Source organism: Thermobia domestica, chromosome 10, assembly GCF_964235325.1.
Source record: "Thermobia domestica chromosome 10, izTheDome1.hap1.1, whole genome shotgun sequence".
NCBI classification, from domain to species: domain Eukaryota; kingdom Metazoa; phylum Arthropoda; class Insecta; order Zygentoma; family Lepismatidae; genus Thermobia; species Thermobia domestica.
In genome coordinates, this window is record NC_137463.1 from 144,296,287 (window position 1) to 144,317,199 (window position 20,913).

A 20,913-nucleotide genomic window follows, 5' to 3' on the forward strand; every position below is an offset into this window, starting at 1 on the left:
TCATTCATAAATTAATACTTATGGTTTTTACATTTGATATCACAACATTTTTAAATCCCAAGGGCCCACCTAAAACAAACCGCTGTTCGTTCCCAAAGCTATACGTCTGTGATACTCTCGTCTTATTAAATGGAGAATTAAATCCATTTTTTAAAAAATGGTACGCCACTGCATAATGCGATTAAAGGAGCTCTAAAATCACTACTGCTTCGTTTCTGAGACCTAGGTACACAACACAACATCCTACGGCCTCGGATTCAATGTTGAATTTCTTTACTTCAAGTGACATCTCTGCTAATGTACTCACTGTGAGGAGATTTCTGTCGTAGAACCATATTACAAAAAGCTTCACAAGGTCAGGGATGCATGTTATCTGAACGTTTTGGTATCTTAGAATTAGTATGTTTTATGAATACAGTCTGAAGTATAGATCTAAGGACATATCTGTGTATTTCGACTTTTTTCTTGCCAATGTTAACGGCTCTACTAAGGAATGTACTCTAGGCACCTTCCCATGGTATTCCGCTATATGCAGCGAACACCTAAGCAGAAATCTACAAACGATTTGGTGCTTCTATTGTTGTAAAGGAATGTATTTGGTGATCTAGAGTGGCTGTGGTCAACGGCCATGGATATGCTCCCATACATACCAGGCCAAATCACAGTCTGGTTCAGCGTTAAGGATGAGTACACTTCGTAAGCCTCATATGCTGGCTATTAATCATGTATATTTTTTGGAGTAACTTTCTGTTCTTGAGAAGACAACTTTCAATCAGTGGCAGGAAACGGAAGCTCTAATCACGTCAGCGAGTTGAGCTAGTGTTGAATTTAATAAATTAAATTACAGATATTATTCTTATTGATCATTCCGTATCAGATATGTAAGGTGTCGAAAAGCTAATATGGTTGGCCCACTATTCTGCTACAGAGCGGAAGCTCACCAGAATTTACTTACCAGAAATTACTTACCAGTGAGAAAATGTTGAGAAGATTAAGAATTTTAAAACATTCAATAAGCTTAATAAGAGTGTGCGATATGGCAGTCTGTAGAGCAAAATCAACCGCGCGATCGAGAAAGACTTTAAGGTCCTATAGCCTAAAGATTAGTGTGATAGATACGTAGGGTTATCAATATAGCATCTTGATGAAGTGAGTGACGGTTGCAAAATACGCCTCGAAATTTTTTATAGACGCAAGTTCAACTTTCAACCTAATCGAAAGTTTTTCGCAATCTCTATTACTTACTTTGGGCACCGAGACGAGCAACTACACGAACACTATTACTAAGGGAGAAAATTCAAGGTTTCTGATCCAACATGTCGAATGCAAGCATAGGAAGTTTTATATCTTTAAGGTGTACTTGCCTGAAAATCTCCCAATTTAAAGTAAGTACAAAAAAAATCTGTCACCTGATAATTTTGTTGACGTTTCTGTTCTATACCTCTTCTACTAAGCTTGTATAACTTCTTAATATCCCGAATCAGTGCTTTACACCGCTAGAGTTAGTAAATTATTCTCCGAAATTGTCTCACAAGCTAAGAGAAGCGGGCCTTATTCTACACGGTTATCACGCACCTATTTACCTAAGCATCTCCTACTAGATTTTCAAGCCAATTACCTGCATTTGAATCCTTTACAAGCTTACGACTATAAGTCTAGTATAACTGTTACAGAAAATTGTTAAGCTTCGTGGGCTTCTGTCTGAAAAGTAGGTCGGTACACTCGCAATGGAACAAGGTGGTGAGCAGTAAGCATTGATTATACTTATGTCGCATTAAACCTAGGCAAATATGTTGAAACAAACTGTGCTCGTCGTGTAGTAGAGCTTTCATTCTTACGACATCATCTTGGATAAAAATGTACATGGAGTCTTTGCATGTACGGAAAATCCATACTTCGTTCTTTATTAAAAGTGTTAAACTTTACTTCCCTTCAGGAGAGTCGTAAATTAAACGGCAATTACATAATCATAAGTGTCCTGGCAGGTGGCAGAATCCTTGGAGTGAATCATCTCCTGTTGAACATAACATACAAACAATCAAACAATAAACAATTGTTATAAAACTACAATTGAATGATACTCTAGTACGCGAATGTGATATCTAAATGAATTGGTTTTTGGTCGTTACCTTAAATGTGTCCGGCTACGGTTTCGTTTTCTCTTCGGTTCCAAAGCAGCTCGTGTTAAAAGATTCCAAAATATGTAAACAGAACAATAAACCACCTTCATGTTTTATACCTTGTCCTTACACCTTTATTTAAAGTTTCATCAAGATCGTCTTCATGTCCATTTTATTAGGTCTATAAGGCTGGGACGTTATTACAAAATAATAAACATAACTGATTGGATCAACAATTGAGCCGTTGTCGATGACATATTGGTTTTCTAATGCTGAGTTCGTCATCATCTAAATCACATTGTCTTCCGATCTTCCATTTGTAAATGAAGTCCCTTGGCAGAATGCAGAAAACCTTGAATACTTTTTATCTACAGTTGAGTAACCTTACACTAACATGTGGCTCTTTCACATTCCTATCTTGCAATCACTTTATCTACAAATGAGTAAGCTTATCCGGCTGGAGCCGATGGTAGCTGTTCCAGAAATTCGCCTATCCCCCTTCGCACACTAAAGTCATTCGATTGGGTGCATGCTTAAACCAATTCGCTTTCGGAGCTGGAGGTAATTTCGAATTGAATGTTTCACACCTGCCGTGCTGGTAACGGAAAAAGTGGCCATATTGAAGCTTTGTAACTACTTTTTCGATATACCTCATAGGCTTATACCAGGAAGGACATGTTTCCTTCTCCATACAGGCGGTTAAGAAATGTCTAATTTTTACCATTCTTTCAGGATTGAGATTTGGTTGGTTGAAGACTCTAACTTGCACAATTCTTTTTCTTTTTGAAGGACCTTGAAGACAGCAACTATTCTCTCTTGAGTATAGCTGAGGTCGTCACAGCCTGTTGCATCATGAAAAAAGTGAAAGCACTCTTTCAATGATGCTCAAGATTCCATAAGTTTAATGATTTCGGTTCTGCTTCCATGTGGCCTTAAAAGGATCAGCTACTACTCATGAAGAATTCTACCAAGATTCTTTAAAGAACTGAATCAGACCCACCAACAGTTACAAATTTCCGGTATGTAGTTTCTTCCATTATTCTTTCCATATACAGCTACCTTAACTCCTTCGAAAACTGCTTGCATCATTTGAAGCCGTCTAGTATTGATCTCCAAGTTTCTGATAACCGTGATTGACTTGACGCGGCTTCAATGGGAGAACTAAATTCGATCGTTGAGATATTTCACGAAAGTTTTTTTTTTTTTTTTTTTTTTGTCTTTCGACAATTTTCGTGTCTAATTGTAATTTATGTCCAAAAAATATATGGTGAAAATAGCGCTTAACATAATTTATATAAGTAATTAACGCAGATTTGACTGGCCATTTTTAGTCCACACCATTGCGTGTAGAAGCGCTCTTCCATCTACGTGTGGCTATTAATACTCATGATGACTGAGACTCTGCATTATTCACCGTAGTCAAATTGATATTCTTGCATTTTGAATTATTATCTCACAAGGAAAGTGCCATTAGCTCAACGTTTCGCTCTGATTATAAACTGATGCCCACAAAAGTCCTGGAGAACTTTTGTTATCGTAACAGTATTTGGGAATGAGGGAATAATCTTGCTAACGTTGGATCTCACGTTGCGTTAATCCCCAGAAAATTTCGTGCCCTTAATTAAGCACTGTTCAATAATCATATCTCTTGGAACTTCGCTCAAGAAGGCCTCTTTTCCTGCGAATTGTGTACGTTCCTTGAGTTGTTAATTTCTTTTAATTCTCTGATACCGTATTTGCCTCCAGGGTTTCCATCTGTTGAGTATACTAATGTGAAAATTTATTATATAAAAGATGACCAGCTGCGTGAGAAAACGGAAGCATTAATTTAATAGCCTTCAAATAGATTTTCTAATCCCCTGTTCAATCTTCTCAATTTTGATGAATTCCCATAAGATTATGACTTCCTCTATATACTGGAGCCCAAGTTAACGGTTCGGAAAATGTAACCGTCTTAATTTTCTGATTCCTAATATGGTTTTTGTCATGCAGTTTCATTTCGTTGTAAATGTTGCATATTGATTTCGTCATAGAGACGTTCTTAATAAGATCCCATATCCTAGATTTTGTCATCTCCTCCGAGGGTTGTAAATGTCTACATTACCACATGTAAAAGTCGCCGAGCAAAGCCTACAAGTGTGTTCTCAATGATCTTGTGTAGGCATGGCCATTCAGCATTTTCACTAATGTCATAGTGTACAAGATATGCAAAAGTTCTTCTATACCACTTCCTCACATAATGTATCCAATCGTGCCTAGATATTACTTAAGTGGAAACCTCCAAAATGCGGTACAAAATTGGACCGTTCATAAATTTCTTTAGCTGAAAGTACGATTTGAACACCCTGCCAGTATAATGGCTGATCTAATGACATAACGCATGGGCTTTGTTCACTTTTCTTTCACTTATTTACTGTATGCATAAGAGTTGAATATTTAGTATTAGTAGTTCATATTGAAATATTGAATAAATAGAGAGGGACTACACTGCTTATATGAAAAGCACAGGTGTGTATCTCATTATTAAATGTTGTGGCGAAGCTTTCAGAAGATGAATAGTTATCAAAAGATTGTTTGAGAAAAGGAAATCGAGACGCGAGAGAAGACTTGATTAAATCTTGCGAGCAAGACAGCATTGACAGAACAAGAATATTACGCTAGAGGGAAAGAGGATGTAAGAATGGCGAAATGTGATACGATATTCTTATCAAGACAATGCTACTGTGTTATCAGATAACTTTTTCATTCATCTCTAATAAAATATTACTATGTCTGGTTGGTAGTATTGCATGCTAACTGCTTGCATTCGTGTCGATAAGAGAACAACATGTATCTCTACAACACTTCTTAGTTAAATATCAGTATGTGTTTCGACTTTCTTCCTGCCAATGTTAACGGCTCTTAGCTGGACTATGCAAGGAATGGACTCTAGTCACTATGCCGTGATATTCCGCTATATCATGCGATCATCTATGCAGAATTATACAGACGATCAGGTGCTTCTATTTTAGTAAAGGATTTTACTTGGTGATCTACAGTGGCTCTGGTCAACGGCCATGAATATGCTCGCATACATACCAGGCCAAATCACAGTATGGTTCAGTGTTAGAGTTAAGTACTTCGTAAGCCACAACTGTTGGCGATTAATCAGGTAGATTTTGTGGAGTAGCATTCTGCTCTTCAGAGGAAACCTTCCAGTCGATGGAATGGACACGCAAGGTCTGTTCACGACAGCAGAAATACATCTTGTTGATCATTCTGTCTCAGGTATGAAATGTGTTAAAAAGCTAATAAAGTATTGCACTAGTGTGCTACAGAGTGGAAGTTTTCTCACTGGTGAGAAACCGTTTAGAACATCGAAAAATTGAAATCCTCTAATAAGCTTAATAAGAGTGTGCGATATGGCACTCTGTAGTGCAAGATGAATCGTGCGAGTCAGAAAGACTTTAATCTTCAGGGTTCTATAGCCTGAAGATTATTGGGACAGATTCGTAGCGTTATCAATATAGAATCTTGATGAAGTGAGTGAAGGTTACAAAAGACGCCTCGAATTTTTTTTTTTTTTTTTTTTTGACGCAAGTTTAGCTTTCAAGCTATCTATTACTTTCTTTGGGCACCGAGACGAGCAAGTACTCGTACACTATTACTAAAGGAGAAAATTCAGTGCTTCTGCTCCAAATGTGGGAAGTCAGTAAGGATATAAGCCGGCATATATGCTGCTCGTGGTAAAGAATTCGAAAAAATGTAAACAGAACATTAAACTACCATGTTTTATAACTTGTTTTTATACCTTCATTTAAAGTTACATCAAGATCATCTTCATGTACATTTCGTTAGGTCTATAAAGCGGTGACCTTAATACAAAATAATAATCATAACTGATTGGACCAAGAATTAAGCCGTTGTCAATGTCATGTTGATTTTCTGCAGCTGTTGTTCCTAATCATCTATATCAGATTGTTCTCCATTGTGCCATTTCCACATGAACTCCCTTTTTAGAATACACAAAACCCTGAATACTTCATATCGGCTCTTTTACACTAAAATGTGGCCCCGTTCACAATCCTATTTTACAGTCACTTATTATTTACAGGTAAGTAAGCTTATCCGGCTGGAGCTGATGGTAGCTGTGTGGGTCCTGGAATTCACACACCAACCTCGTTGGATTGGGTTCATGCTTAGACCATTTCACTCCTGAAGTTCAAGTTACTTCGGAATTCGATGCGGCACAGCTGCTGTTAGAAAGGTCAAAAGAGGCTATATTGAATCTTTGTAAGTACTTCCTTGTTATATCTTGTATGGCTTATACCAGGAGGACAGGACTGTATCAGACGATTACAAGAAATTAACAACTGAAGGAACATTCACAATTCGCAGAAAAACAGGTCTTCTTAAACGAAGTTCCAAATGATATAATTATCCAACCGTGTTTAAAGAAGGCCACGAAATTTTATTGGGGATTAACTCAACGTGAGAAACAACGTTAGCAAGATTAATCCTTCATTGCCAAATACTGTTACAATAAAAGAAGTTCTACATGACTTTTGAAGGAAACAGTTAATCTAAGCGACAACGTTGAGTTAATACCACCTTCTTTGTGTGAAAATATCACAATGCGCAAGAATATAAATTCGAATGCGGTGAATATTGCAGAGTCTCGGTTGTGTTGTGTTTTAAGACCCACACGTACAAGGAAGAGTCCTTCTGCACGCAATGGCGTGAACTAAAAATGGCAAGTCAAATCTGCGTTAAGTACGTTTATAAATTATGTTAAGCGCTATTTCCAACTGATATTTTATGGATATAAATTACAATTAAACACGGAAAGTGCCGAAAGACAAAAAAGAGCTTTCGGGAAATCTCCCATTGAAGCCGCGACCATGCAATCACAGTTTTTGATAAAGTTCGAGATCAATACTATACGGCTTCAAGTCATGCAAGCAGTTTTCGAAAAATTAAAGGTAGCTGTATATGGACAAGAATAATGGAAGAAACTACAAACGTGAAATCGGTAGCTGTTGATGGGTCTTATTCGGTTCTTAGTAGATGACTTCATGAGCAGTTGCTGATTCTTTTAAAGCTACATACAAGGAGAACTGAAAGAAAATGCTATGAAATTATTAAACTTAAAAAACTTTAGCTTCATTAAAAGATTGATTTCACCTTTTTCATGATGCAACAGGCCTTGTGTGACACGTCCTCAGCTATACTAAGCAGTGAATAGTTGGCAGCCTTCAAGATCCTTCAAAAAGAAGAATTGTGAAAGTTAGTCAGAGTCTTCAACCAACCAAAACTCAATCCTGACATAATGGTCAAGATTACACATTTGTTATTTGCTTGTGTGGAGAAGGAAACATGTCCTCCCTGGTATAAGCCATATCAGGTATAACAAGCGAGTAGTTACAAAGCTTCAATATGGCCACTTTTCCCCCTGCTAACGCGGCAGCTGTTCAGCATTCAATTCGGCATACCCTCCAACTCCAGGAGCTAAATGATCTAAGCATCAACCCAATCGAATGAGGTTTGTGTGTGAAAGAGGATAGGCGAATTCCAGCACCCACACAGCTACCATCAGCTCCAGCCGGCTAATGTTACTAACCTGTACATAACAAGTGACTGCAAGATAGGAATGTGAACGAGCCAAATGTTAGAATAAAAGAGCAGATATGAAATATTGAAGTTTTCTCCATTTTGCCAAGTTACTTCATGTACAAATGGCAGATTGAAAGACAATCTTATATAGATAATAACGAACATACAAGTTGAAAACCAATTTGAAATTGCCAACGGCTAAATTGTTGATCCAATCAGTTATGATTATTATTTTGAAATAACGTTCCCGCCTCATAGACCTATCAAAATGGTCATTAACAATATAGTTGTAACTTTAACAGAAGGAATAAAAACATGATATAAAACATAAAGGTGGTTTATTGTTTAGTTTACCTATTTTGGAATTCTTTAACATGAACGGCTTTGGTACCCGAAGAGAAAACGAAACCGTAGCAGGACACACACAATTTAACGAGCAAAAACCAACTAATAAAATATAACATTCGAGTACAACAGTACAATTCAATTGTACGTTTATAACAATTTTTTATTGTTTGACTGCTTATATGTTATGATGTTCTCCAGCAGATGATTGACTTCAAGGATTCTGCCAACTGCAAGGATAGTAACAATTGTGCAACTACCGTTTTGTTTTCGAATCTCCTAAAAAGAAGCAAAGTTTAACTCTCTTAAAAAATAACGATGTTTCGATATACGGTACATGAAATAACTCCATGAACATTTTTATCTAAGAGATAAAAGAATCAAATCTCTACTACACGTCAATCCCTGTTGGTTTCAACTCATTGCCGCAGGTTTTATACAACATAAGTCCAATCAATGCTTACTGCTCAGCACCTTGTTCCTTTGCGACTGTACCTAGCTGCTTTTCAGTCAGAATGCTTTTCAGTAAAAATTATATTACACTTATGGTCGTAATCATGTAAAGGATCCACATGCAAGTTATTGGCCTGAAACTCTAATAGCTGATTTTTAGGTAATTACGTACGTGATTACCTTGTAGACCCAGGCCCGCGTCTCTTGGCCTGTGAGACAAGTCCGGCTATTGAATTTACAAAGCTAGCGGTTTAAAGCAAAGATGCACAATACAAAGTAATTATACAGGCCTGGTAGAACAGGTGTAGAACACAGACGTCAACAAATTTACCAATTGACAGATTTCTTTTTTTTTTTTTTTTTTTTTTTGTACTTAGGTTACGTTGGGAGATTTTCACTTATGAACACCTGAAAGATATAAAACTTCTTAGGCTCACTTTCGACATTTTGGAGCAGAAGCCCTGAATTTTCTCCCTTAGTAATAGTGTTCAAGTACTTGCTCGTCTAGGTGCCCAAAGAAAGTAATAGATTCAGGTATTAACTTTCGCTTAGCCTGAAAGTTAAACTTGACTCTATAAAAAAATTTCGAGGCGTCTCTTGAAACCTTGACTCACTTCATCACGATGCTATATTTATGACGGTATGTATCTATCACACTAATCTTCAAGCTATAGAACCTTAAAGTCTTTCTGACTCTCACGGTTCATCTTGACCTCCAGACTGCCAATCGCACACTTTATTAAGCTTATTAGAGGATTTCAACTTCTCAATGTTCTAAAAGTTTCCTCGCTGGTGAGTAAAGTTATGGTAAGCTTCCCCTCTGTAGCAGATTAGTGCACCAACTGTATTAGCTTTTTGACACCTTTCACCTTTCATATTTGAGTCTTATTTATTAAATTCAACACTACCTGATCTCTCTGACGTGAATGCAGATTGCGTGTCCTGTCCATCGACTCAAAAGTATATTGTCAAGAGCAGAAAGTTACTCCACAAAATCTACCCGATTAATCGCCAGCAGTTGAGGCTTACGAAGTGTACTCATCTCTAACGCTGAACCGCTGCTTTTGGCATGGTATGTATGCGAGCATATCCATGGCCGTTGACCACAGCCATCCTAGATTACCAAGTAAATTCCCTTACAAAAATAGAGGCACCAAATCGTCTGTAGAATTCTGCATAGATGATCGGTGCATATAGCCGAATAACATAACAAACTGCCTACAGTACATTCCTTGAATAGTCCAGCTTAGAGCCGTTAACAGTGGCAAGAAGAAAGTCGAAACACACAGATATGTGCTTAGATCTATACTTCAGACTGTTTTCAGAGATATTGTATTACCAAGTTACAGAAACATTTAGATATTTCACTAAGAGGAGATGTTGAGATACGTGTTGTTCTTTTATCAAAACGAATGCATACACTAAAACTAACCAGTCATAGTAATATTTCATAAGAAGCGTAGTCAGATTAGAATTTCTCAATTGCAAATTAAACACTGTAATACTCAAAAATCTGTTGAAAAATTAATTTCACATGGCATATCTACAAGGCTGCCGACTGTGGCTTTCTGCAGAATTAATGGTATTAGTAATTGTAGATATAAGGATGCATCTAGGTAAAAAGATGTCGAGATCCGCCATGATACTTGCATTAGAACGAGGGGAATCACTTTGCATCCAGGACGACCGACGAGAGAGGGTGGTTTGAAATGGGAAAAGTACGGCAGCACATACTGTCCTTAGGATTTAGAAATTCGAAATAAGCGAGTTTATACCAGTGACGTGCCCATCAAGAAGTCTTTAGGTGAGAATGAATTAATATCATGGTGATCTCATAAGGTACAGTAAAGAGAAAGCGCGTTAAAATGATGGACAAGTTAATGCATCACTTGCGATAGGACAAGCATCCTCGAGCTTCTGAAGCTTTCTGTAATATGCATCCACTACGTCAGAAATCGCCTTAAAATGAGAACATTAGAAGTGATGTCACTTGACGTCATCGTAATAGTATTTTACAATGATTGAAAAAAGATAATAATAAGAGATTAAAACGATCTCTAAATGACCCACTACTTTGGAGTCATGTAATTTAATTTGTTTTTTTGAAACTTGGTTTCAATTGTCAAAGGGTGAAGAATTGTCCTTAAACAAACAAATGAGTGGCATTAGAACTCGACGGCCATCTAATCGGAACTTCTGCATTGATATTTCAAGAATGGCTTCACCGAATATTAACTATATGAGCAGGTGTGCCCGAAATGACGCTTCTACCAGTCACAGAAGGTGAGTGGGTATAATATAAATGTTATAGTATTTTTCTTCAAGTATCAGTTAGTGATAACATTTGTTTGTAGAAAAGAAATCTATACTCTAATATATTTTATAACCAGTTGAATTTCCGTTGTCACCTGCAGGTGACACTGGGATATAGAGCTACTTTATGTATTGAAGAATATAATATGTACTACTATCGTATAACCTGTAATATGGTGCTTCTGTATGTCTGTATATGTGTTTGATTGCTTGCGCACGTGTTTTTGTGTGTGTGTGTGAGAGAGAGTGATGGAGGGAGAGAGAAAGAGAGAGAGATGTACTAAGACTTGTGGCAATAGAACTTCTTCACTTGTGGCAATAGAAAGGGTAAAAATGAGCATACTTTCTATATTTCTATTTATGTTAGGTAAAGTTAGTCTACTTGTGTGATAAAAGATAAGAAGTCAAGTTTGCTGTTTGGCGATATTTTGTCCCTTGCACAGAAAAAAATACACAATTAGTTACCTTCTACATTGGTAGAAATAATTTAGTCATATTTACCGCTAGTAAACTAATAAATTTAGTTTTCATTTGGTGCAGAATTTTCTCGCAAGGAATATGCACCCTTTTTAGAGATTTTATTTAACATCGTTTACATTCCTTTGCTATCCTCAACTAAAAGAAACATCTCACGTTTCATTCAACCTAATATCCAATGAATATGTGCGAATCCAAAGCAGCCAATTTGGTTTTTAATATATATGTTTTGCTTCAGTCGAGAAAACTACTTATCCCACAGGCATTTCATATTATGTTGGAATTTTAGAGATTCGAATTCATCTGATATTTTATACAAAATAACTGTTTGTTACAGTGATTGCAATATGACTTTACTCAAAATATCTATCCTTTTTCAGCTTGAGGCTCCATTAAATTCTCTACTGTTTAGAAAAAAACGAATCTGATCTTGACCTACAAGAAATAGTTCTAATTCCTCCTGAAGATGACTATAACACAGAAGAAGACAGCGGGGATGAAGATGTGGCTGATGTGAATCGACTACCGCCAAGAGTTTTGAGGTCTTCTCTTGAAGTAACCATTACTTCACAACAAGTTGAAGATTAACACACAAAATATGCTGACAGGAAGGAAAGTGTTTATAATAGTGATTATGTACCTTACAAGCAAGGGAAGCAACCGAGTAAATCAGTGACAACAATCCAGTTTTATCTCTGAACGTAGAGAGTGGTCTGGAAGACACGACGTATTCACACACCATTGTGGATGGGGAGACAAAGATAAAGTGGTTTCTCATAACAAGGATTTGATAGTTTCTTCAACGGAGTGCTTTGAACTTTTTTTCTGATAAAGTTATTGAACACATTTGTGAAATGTCAAATAGATATGCTTCACAAAACAATCACGCACTCGACGTAACAACAGATGACATTAGAGTTTATATTGCGATTCGACTTTTAACAGGTTATCTGACACCAAAATACTTTCGTATGCTGTTGGAAATCAAGGCCGATACTTACAACAAGATGCTTGATACTAGTATGAGAAGAAATCGATTTTTTTTAAATTCAAAAGTATATTCATCTGTCAAATTGCCTAAATCTCCCAGTAAATGAGAAATTTGGGAAAGTTAGGGCATATTTTACAATACTAAAAAAGAAATTTAATGACAATTTCAAAAAAGTAATTCCTCTCATATATCTATAGATGAAGCCAGGATTCCTTATTTTGGTCGCCACGGCATCAAACAGCATATCAATGGCAGGAATTTGCGCTTTGTTACAAAGTGTGGTCGGCTGCTACACGCGAGGGATACCTGATCACATTTGAATCTTATCAAGGATCTAAATCTGCACATTTACCCAAGCAAGACGAATTGGATTTTTGAGCTGCTCTTGTACTCGAGATAGAATCACGTCTTCCTCGTGAATTAGATCTTTGTAATCTGTATTTTGTCAACTTTTTTTCATCCTTGCCCCTTCTAACAGAACCTCCAAACCATAACACTGGTGGAACAGGGAGTATTAGGGAAAACAGAACTTAGAAATGCCCTTTCGAAGACACACATCTGCTAAAGAAAATCAATCGAGGATCCATGTCTTTCAAGTGCACCAAAGACATTACAATTTTCAAGCGGAATGATAGTGTAGTGACTATTGCGTCTAACTGTCACTCCCAGCTTCCAAATTCGAAAGTTGATAGAATAGGAATGATCGAATTGAAAAGAAGAAAGATTCAATTTGAATGCCCGTCAGTTATACAAAAATATAACAGATACATGGGAGGGGTAGAGAGGTTTGACGAAAATGTTCACCTTATGCGGATAGGTTACCCCGGTAAAAAGTGGTGGTTCCCTCTGTTTGTTTTCGGAATCGACGCAGCGTGCCAGAATGCTTGGCTAATATTTAGAAACACAACCACTGGGAGTCGATTTACATATTGTGATTTCAGGAGAGCAGTAGTGCAAGCCTATAGCCAAAAATATGGGAAACGTGCTAAGAAAAGTGTTGTGCACGCATCACCTGTTTCATCAAGAGTTTCACTGTAGCAGCGAAGTAGTGGAAGTGTTGAAGATCACGACCGTCTGGATTGTCACCAAAGAATATGCGGTTTCTGCTACAAAACAACTATAGTGTGTGGAAAGTGCGAGGTTGGGTTACATCAGCATTGCTGGTATAAGTTCCATAATGCCAATCGATATTTTTTTTCCAAATCCGAACGCAAGGTTGAGAAAAAAGGCAAACAAACTCTCTGTTTGATGGCGTTCAAACTGTTTCATGAACTGCTTTGGCTTTTGAACCTTAATTTATGCTGGATATTTGTAATAATGTGTGTGCAATCTCTTATATAGGTTGAATTTTTGTTGCATTCAAAATATATACACGAGATCCATATATACTTACAATAAAACTTCCACTCTCATAAAGTTTAGCACGGTGCGAGTGTGTACACGTATTGCCAGTGTCACCATGGTATCGGGGTAAGAGTTTCTCAAAATAAAAGGAAATATGTATTAAGGAGTGCCTAATAAAAACTTTTATTTGCGAGAAAGTTTAATCTTTATAAACAACGCTATGGGAATTGCCGGGATAAATCGATCTCTAAGTGATGTGGCGATTAAAAAAATAATTTTTCAGTTGGACGGTGATGTTCGATTTTTATTTAGTGGTTTAGGGTGCAACAAGCCTGCCAATAATTCGAGGGTTCTATTTCGAGGTGTCCGCTAAGGCTAAAGGGCTTATGGCGGCTTATGTCTTTCTAAAAATGCTGTGAAATTTAGAAATCAGCAGTGGACGTCACCATGTATTTTTTAATTCCTATTGGCTTAGAGCTAGTTAAGAAATTAAACAATGAATCGGAGGCCGTAATATCTTGTGTTGTGTATTTAGGTGTTAAAAACGAAGCAGTACTGCTTTTATAGCTACTTGACTCACATTATGCAATGGCGTACCATTTAAAAAACCGTGGATTTACTTCTCCCTTTAATAAGACGAGGGTATCAAAAAGAACGAACAGAGGTTTGTTAGGTGGGCCTTTGGGACTGAAACATGTGATACCAAATGTAAGTATATAAGTATTATTTTTTCTCAATGACAATCAAGCAATTACTATACTTCCCGTTTATATGTATTTACATTACTTATTGAAAATGCTTCCTGCTGAAGAAATCTACTTAGGACTCATAACGCCATGCCTACTCAACATCATTGAGAACTCACTTTTAGACTTTGCTCGGGGAACTCTACATCCGGTAATTAGATATTTAAAACTCTCCGAGGAGACGATACTAAGTTGGTAGCGAACACTCGACTGAGTGTACGGTAAACATTTTCCAGCTAACCGTCTAAGGGATGATCACAACAGAACCTAAAATCAATTCTTCATATTTCTCAATAATGAAATCACCGGTCTCAGACCCAAAGCAAGGCTGGTTTGGAGGTTAGAATATAATGGGTTCAATAGATTATTTTACAGGATACAATCGGGAAAATATTATTATGATAGACCGGAACCTAGTGAATGCTACACAACTCTGTATCCAAGTCCCAGTGAACACAAACGACGCTAATTAAACCCATATTTGATAGCCTCGAGTGTTAACACACAGGAGACTTTTTTTTAAATAATATATCCATAAGAACACAATTCTTTGGATTAAACCATTTCTATCAGGCTAACAATTAAGAAAAAACGTATGAGTCCTAAGTAGATTTCTCCAGCAGGAAGCACTCTCAAAGAGTAATGTACTTACATATAAAACAAAAGTATAACAATTGCTTGATTATCATTGATAAATTAATACTTTAATTTTTACATTTGGTATCACATGTTTCAATCCCAAGGGCCCACCTAAAACAAACCGCTGTTCGTTCTATGATACACTCGCCTTATTAAACGGAGAAGTAAATCCACGGTTTTCTAAATGGTACGCCATTGCATAATGTGAGTTAAGGAGCTCTTAAAGAACTACTGCTTCGTTTTTGAGAGTTAGGTACACAAGATCCTACGTCCTCAGATTCGTTGTTAAATACCTTTACTAGCTGTAAACCAATAGTAATTAAGGAATAGATGCCGATGTCCACTCCTGACTTGTAAATTTCACAGCTTTGTAAGTAGGACATAGGCCAGCATAAGCCGTTTAGCCTTACCGGATACTTCGAAACAGAACCCTTGAATTATTGGCACGCCTGTTGCACTCTAAACCACTAAATAAAAATCGAACATCCCCGTCCATCCTCAAAGTTATTTCTTTAATCACCTCATCACTTGGAGATCGATTTAATCTGTTATTAATATCTGTTTTCAGACTTTGTAGAATACCTTTACAATGATTTCAAGTGACATCTCAACTAATATTCTCATTTCAAGGCGATTTTTGTCGTTGTGGATGGATATTACAAAAAGGTTCACAAGCTCGGGGATGACTGTCCTATCGCAAGTGACCCATCACCTTGAACATCATTTTAACGCGCTTTCTCTTTGCTATACCTTATGAGCTCACCCTGATATTCATTCCTTCTAAGGTGAAGACTTCTTATTCAGTACGTAACTGGGTTTGAACTCGAATATTTCGAATTGCACGTCCTAAGGACAATATGAGCTTCCGTACTTTTCCCATTTCAACCCGCCCGCTCTCGTCGGTTGTACTGCATGCAAACTGATTCCACTCGTTCTAATGCAAGTATCGTGCCGGATCTCGACATCTAATGATATTATCTTTTTATCTCAATGCATCCTTATATCTACAATTAGTATTACCATTATTTCTGCAGAAAGCCATATTCGGCAGCCTTTTAGATAAGTCTTATTTCTTCTGCCATATGATCATCAAGAGTGAGATGGCTAGTGGTTAGACGTGCACGTATCGCGCTCCGTGTTTTTCATGCCATAAAGTTCAGTGGAAGAAGTGTTTGGCAACAGTGTGTTTCCATAGTTCAGTTATAGATAGAAGAAAAATATAACATATTCTTATCTAGTGAAAATCTTGTATAAATATTACTTTCCTAATTTAGAGTTATTTTGTTTCTACGAAGTCTTCACAGTACAATGGCTCCCTCTAAGGCTATCAAAGGGTCCCAAGGAAACAGTGCGCTCGAAGTAGGATAAAAGGACTTCGTGCGGCAAATCTGCGAGGAAGTCAAGTCAGTGGTGCAAACCCCTGAAATTTTAAAACTAATCGTAGATTCAATAATTGAATCAGTTACGAAAGTAGTGGTGGAAAGACTGGAAGAAACTCTTAAGTTCAATTCCGAAGAAGTGCATTATTTTCGGAAAGAGCTAAAGAACAAGGACGCAGAAATTAGTGGTCTGCAAGAGAAGATTGTGGAACTGGAGCAATACCAGCGGAGGGAAAGCCTTCGGATCTTCGGAATACCGGAAGGAAGAAATGAAGTTACTGACACTATAGCCATCAAATTGTTTGAAGAGCGGCTAGGTGTTCCCATGGACATAAACGACATTAGTCGAAGTCACAGGATTGGACCCAAATTAGAGGGAAAACCACGTCCAATAATTGTTAAGTTTGCAAGCTACCGAACCAGGGCTAAGGTGTTCAGCAATAAAAGAAAACTGAAGGGCTCCAACATCACCATCAAAGAAGACCTGTGCCATCATCGACTGGAATTGTTGCGTTCTGCAGTTCAGAAATATGGTTACAAGCAGGTATATACTCAAGACGGAAAGATAGTTGTCCTTAAAAACGGAACAAGACATTTCGCCTCTACCAAGGCCGAACTTAACAGCTTGTGAGGACACAGAAATAGCGAATATCTCCAACAGTTAGTGGCATAATATCGCAGCACGGAACGTGTACATATTGTACTGTGTGTGATATGTTAGAGATTTGTTTTTCTTTTACTATTTTATTAATACATATATCCCCTTTTGTTAAATGTATATCCAAGTATGATTATTGTGTGCATCTGAATTGTTTGTGTGTGTGTGCGTGTGTTTCAACGTCCTATATCTATTTATGTGTGCATACTTGTCAGTGTTTAAATTCTACAATACACACAACCGATAACTGCAGTAGCTATGTGATTTATGAGTTTTATATTTATCTGACAATATTTTCAACAAGTATGGTGTGCTCGCTTTTTTGTGAAAAGTGTGTGGTTGTGTTGCTATTTTTATTTGTCGGCAATATTTTGTGTTGGACGTGGTTATCAATGATGCGTTTACATGCATTTGTCAAGCTCAATACGAGTGTAGCTTCTAGTGATTCTAATGTGGGAATGGATACAAAAGTGTCCCCTCCCATCATCAGCACGGGAAGACGTCCCTGTCTCTGCGTTCTTTCACCCCTGTTGTTTCCAGTTTCGGCTCGCCTCCTCCTCAAGGTCAGTGCTATGTTTTTTATTTTCTTCTCTCTCTCTCCCCCCAAGTTACCAATAGCCACTCCGTTTCGGGAAGAGCAAGCAAGAACCTCGTTTGAGGCACAATCCGCATGTTATGAGGCAATGGATTTTTTTTAACATAACCAACAAGGAAACAGTAAATCTCCATTCTATAGTCTTTTCGTTTTCTCTAGTCTTTCTGTTTTTTCGCAATACCTGCCATTGAAATATTCAATATTACATGAGTACAATGACTGACAATATAAGCAACAAACATAGCCCCTCTTCAGTCGTTTTAACCAAACTAAATAAAATATGTCCCTCTGTTTTCGAAGACAATGAAACTTTACAGCTACCCGATCTCCAAGTGTCTTACGAAGGCCCTCAGTATTTATTGCAAACAGAACTTAATAAACCGAAGCGACTAACGTTCAATGCTGTGCATTAATGCGCAGAGCCTTGTCAGACATTATACTGAGTTCGAAGTTATTTTTCATTCCGTTGAGAACTTGCATGCAATATTAGTTTCCGAGACTTGGTTAAAGCCAACTCTTTCTAATCATCTGGTATTGTTAAATAACTTCAAAATTATCCGAAACGATCGCATTAACAAAGGTGGTGGTGGGGTTGCAATCTTTCTGCGAAATGACATTGACGCAAAAATTCTTTGTCAATCAGGTGGTCATTATAGCTTCGAATCTGAGTACATCATAGTTGAGATATGTATTGAGAACCAAAAATTGCTTTTGGCTTGTGTGTACCGCCCACCAGGGGCATCATTTAAGAATTTCGAAGAAGATATTTCTCGTATCTCACCACTTTATATGCATAGTCTCATACTTGGGGACATGAACTTTGATTTATTGTCAACTAAACGTGAAGTAGAAACATTCCGCGAGATTACTACATCCTTAAATTTTTCCATCTGTCCGCTCGAAGCTACGTTTCATACTACCACCTCAGATTCACTTCTTGACTTAATCTTAACTTCCGACATTGATAGAGTTCTTCATTTCGGTCAATTTTCAGTACCTGGCATTTCGCGTCATGATCTTATCTTTGTTTCCTATTCTATTAAGACTCCCAAATTCAAGCCTAAAGTTGTTTTATACAGAGATTTAGCCAACATTAACAATGAAGCACTCTTGCGTGATGCTGCGTTATTGCCTTGGCATCTAATAAGTTCTTTTCCTTCTGTGGATGACCAACTATCTTATTTCAATGAGTTAATATTTTATCTTCTGAACATTCGTGCCCCCTTGAGAGAAAAACGTGTTTCTCATTCTCCTTCACCCTGGATTACAGATGAAATTCGAAGTTTAATGGCTTGTCGCGACAGAGCGTATAGTAAATTTAAGAAAGCACGTAAATTGAATCTACCCAACTTAAATGACAAATTTGAGGAATATAGGATCCTTAGAAATAGATGTAATCAAGCCGTGCGTAATGCGAAATTAAAATTTTCCTACACCCTGTTTGAGAACAAGAACCCCTCCCATCTTTGGAGAAATTTGAAGCTACTTGGCATTCGTAGCAGCAAAAGAGTCCAGCCGGATGTAGCTGCTCCTTTCTCTGCCGATTATCTTAACAATTATTTCTGTAGAATTGATAGTTCTAGCTCACAGATAAATGCAAGATCTGATAATACAGGACAAATCCCTAATTTTGAAGAAAATGTTTTCTCTTTCTCTTGTGTTACCCCACCTGATGTAATGAAAGCGATTAAGAGGATAAAATCCACTGCTATAGGTGCTGATAAAATAAGCATAACATTGATCAAGAAAATATTACCCTTCGTCCTCTCCCCAATTACCAAATTATTTAATCTTTCCCTTACTACCGGAACATTCCCAGTCTTGTGGAAGACAGCACGAGTCCTGCCTCTCCCTAAGACTAAGGATGTCCGATCTGCAGAAGACTTAAGGCCTATTTCAATATTACCTGCCCTATCTAAAGCTCTTGAATATATTGTAAGTGATCAAATATGTGAGCACCTTCGAACTTATAACCTTTTAGACACTTTTCAATCCGGGTTTCGTAAACATTGCAGCACTTCTACAGCCCTTACCAGTATTACTGATGATATACGTTCTGCTTTGGACAAGAGAGAGATAACCATACTTACCTTACTGGATTATAGCAAAGCATTCCAAGCAGTAAACCATGACATTTTGCTACAGAAACTTGTACAAATATTTAGTTTCTCTACTTCAGCTGCTAAGTGGGTCCAAAATTACTTATGCGACCGAAAACAGTATGTGGTGGTTGCCAACTTAGTTTCTGGTCAGCGGAGCCTTCCTTGTGGGGTTCCTCAAGGTAGTGTTTTAGGGCCTCTTCTTTTCTGCCTTTATATTAATGACTTAGCACAATCTCTAAAACACTGTAAGTATCACATGTATGCGGACGATGTTCAATTGTATCTATCTTCTTCACCAAAGCAAATAGATACTTGTATAACAAAGATGAACGAAGACGAGTAATTTGGCTAAATGGTCAGCAAATAATTGTTTGATTATAAATCCAGTCAAATCAAAGTCAATTTTAATTACTTCCAAACGTGCAACGACGTTAATAGATGCTTCACTTGTTCCCAATATAACTTTAGAAGGCGTAAATATTCCCTTCTCTTCCTCTGTGAAAAATCTTGGCGTCATACTTAACAAATATTTAACTTGGTCCGATCAAATTAACGCATCATGCAAGAAGGCTTTTGGAATTCTTCATTCTCTCAGCAAATTAAAAAACTTTTTACCAACACAGTTGAAAAAAACTCTTGTTCAAACCCTAGTAGTACCACATTTGGAGTACTGTGACACCGCCTTAACTGACGCTGATATACATTTACAAAAGCGTTTGCAGCGAGTACAAAATGCTTGTATACGTTTTATTTTTAACTTAAAATTCTCAAATCATGTTACGCCATTCTTTAAAAAGCTGCAATGGCTGAAGATGCAGCAACGGCGAAAATTGCACTCGTTGGTACTGCTGCATAAAACACTTACTTTTACAGAACCTTCCTATCTTCTAAAACATCTTAATTTTTTAAGCGATTTTCATGAGATCACGTTTTAATAGCCAACTTGCAATTCCTATTCATAGATCAACTTATTCATCCAAATCATATATAATTTCAACGTGTCGTGATTGGAATACCTTGCCAACCTCGGTACGTGAGTCAAAATCTTTAGCATCTTTTAAAAGAGCAGTATATAATTTATTGTTATCGAAGCAGTGTTGAATGGACACAGAGACAGAAGAGCCAATAGAGAAGCCTGTCCTAAACATATGAAACTCAA

At 37.3% G+C, this 20,913-nt stretch overlaps 1 protein-coding gene across 1 annotated transcript; it reads left to right on the forward strand.

Annotated features, from left to right (window-relative positions):
* The first annotated feature begins 10,768 nt into the window (after positions 1-10,768).
* On the forward strand, positions 10,769-17,030 carry LOC145661625 (uncharacterized). Its single transcript, XM_081726945.1, has 2 exons — positions 10,769-10,793; positions 16,483-17,030. The coding sequence occupies exons 1-2, from the start codon at positions 10,769-10,771 to the stop codon at positions 17,028-17,030; spliced, it is 573 nt and encodes a 190-aa protein (XP_081583071.1).
* Positions 17,031-20,913: the final 3,883 nt, after the last annotated feature.

Coding starts and splice junctions, on each gene's coding strand:
- LOC145661625 (XM_081726945.1), top strand. CDS start 10,769: ATGACGCTTCTACCAGTCACAGAAG. Junction 10,794..16,482: donor GCTTCTACCAGTCACAGAAG/GTGAGTGGGTAT, acceptor TAATTGAATCAG/TTACGAAAGTAGTGGTGGAA.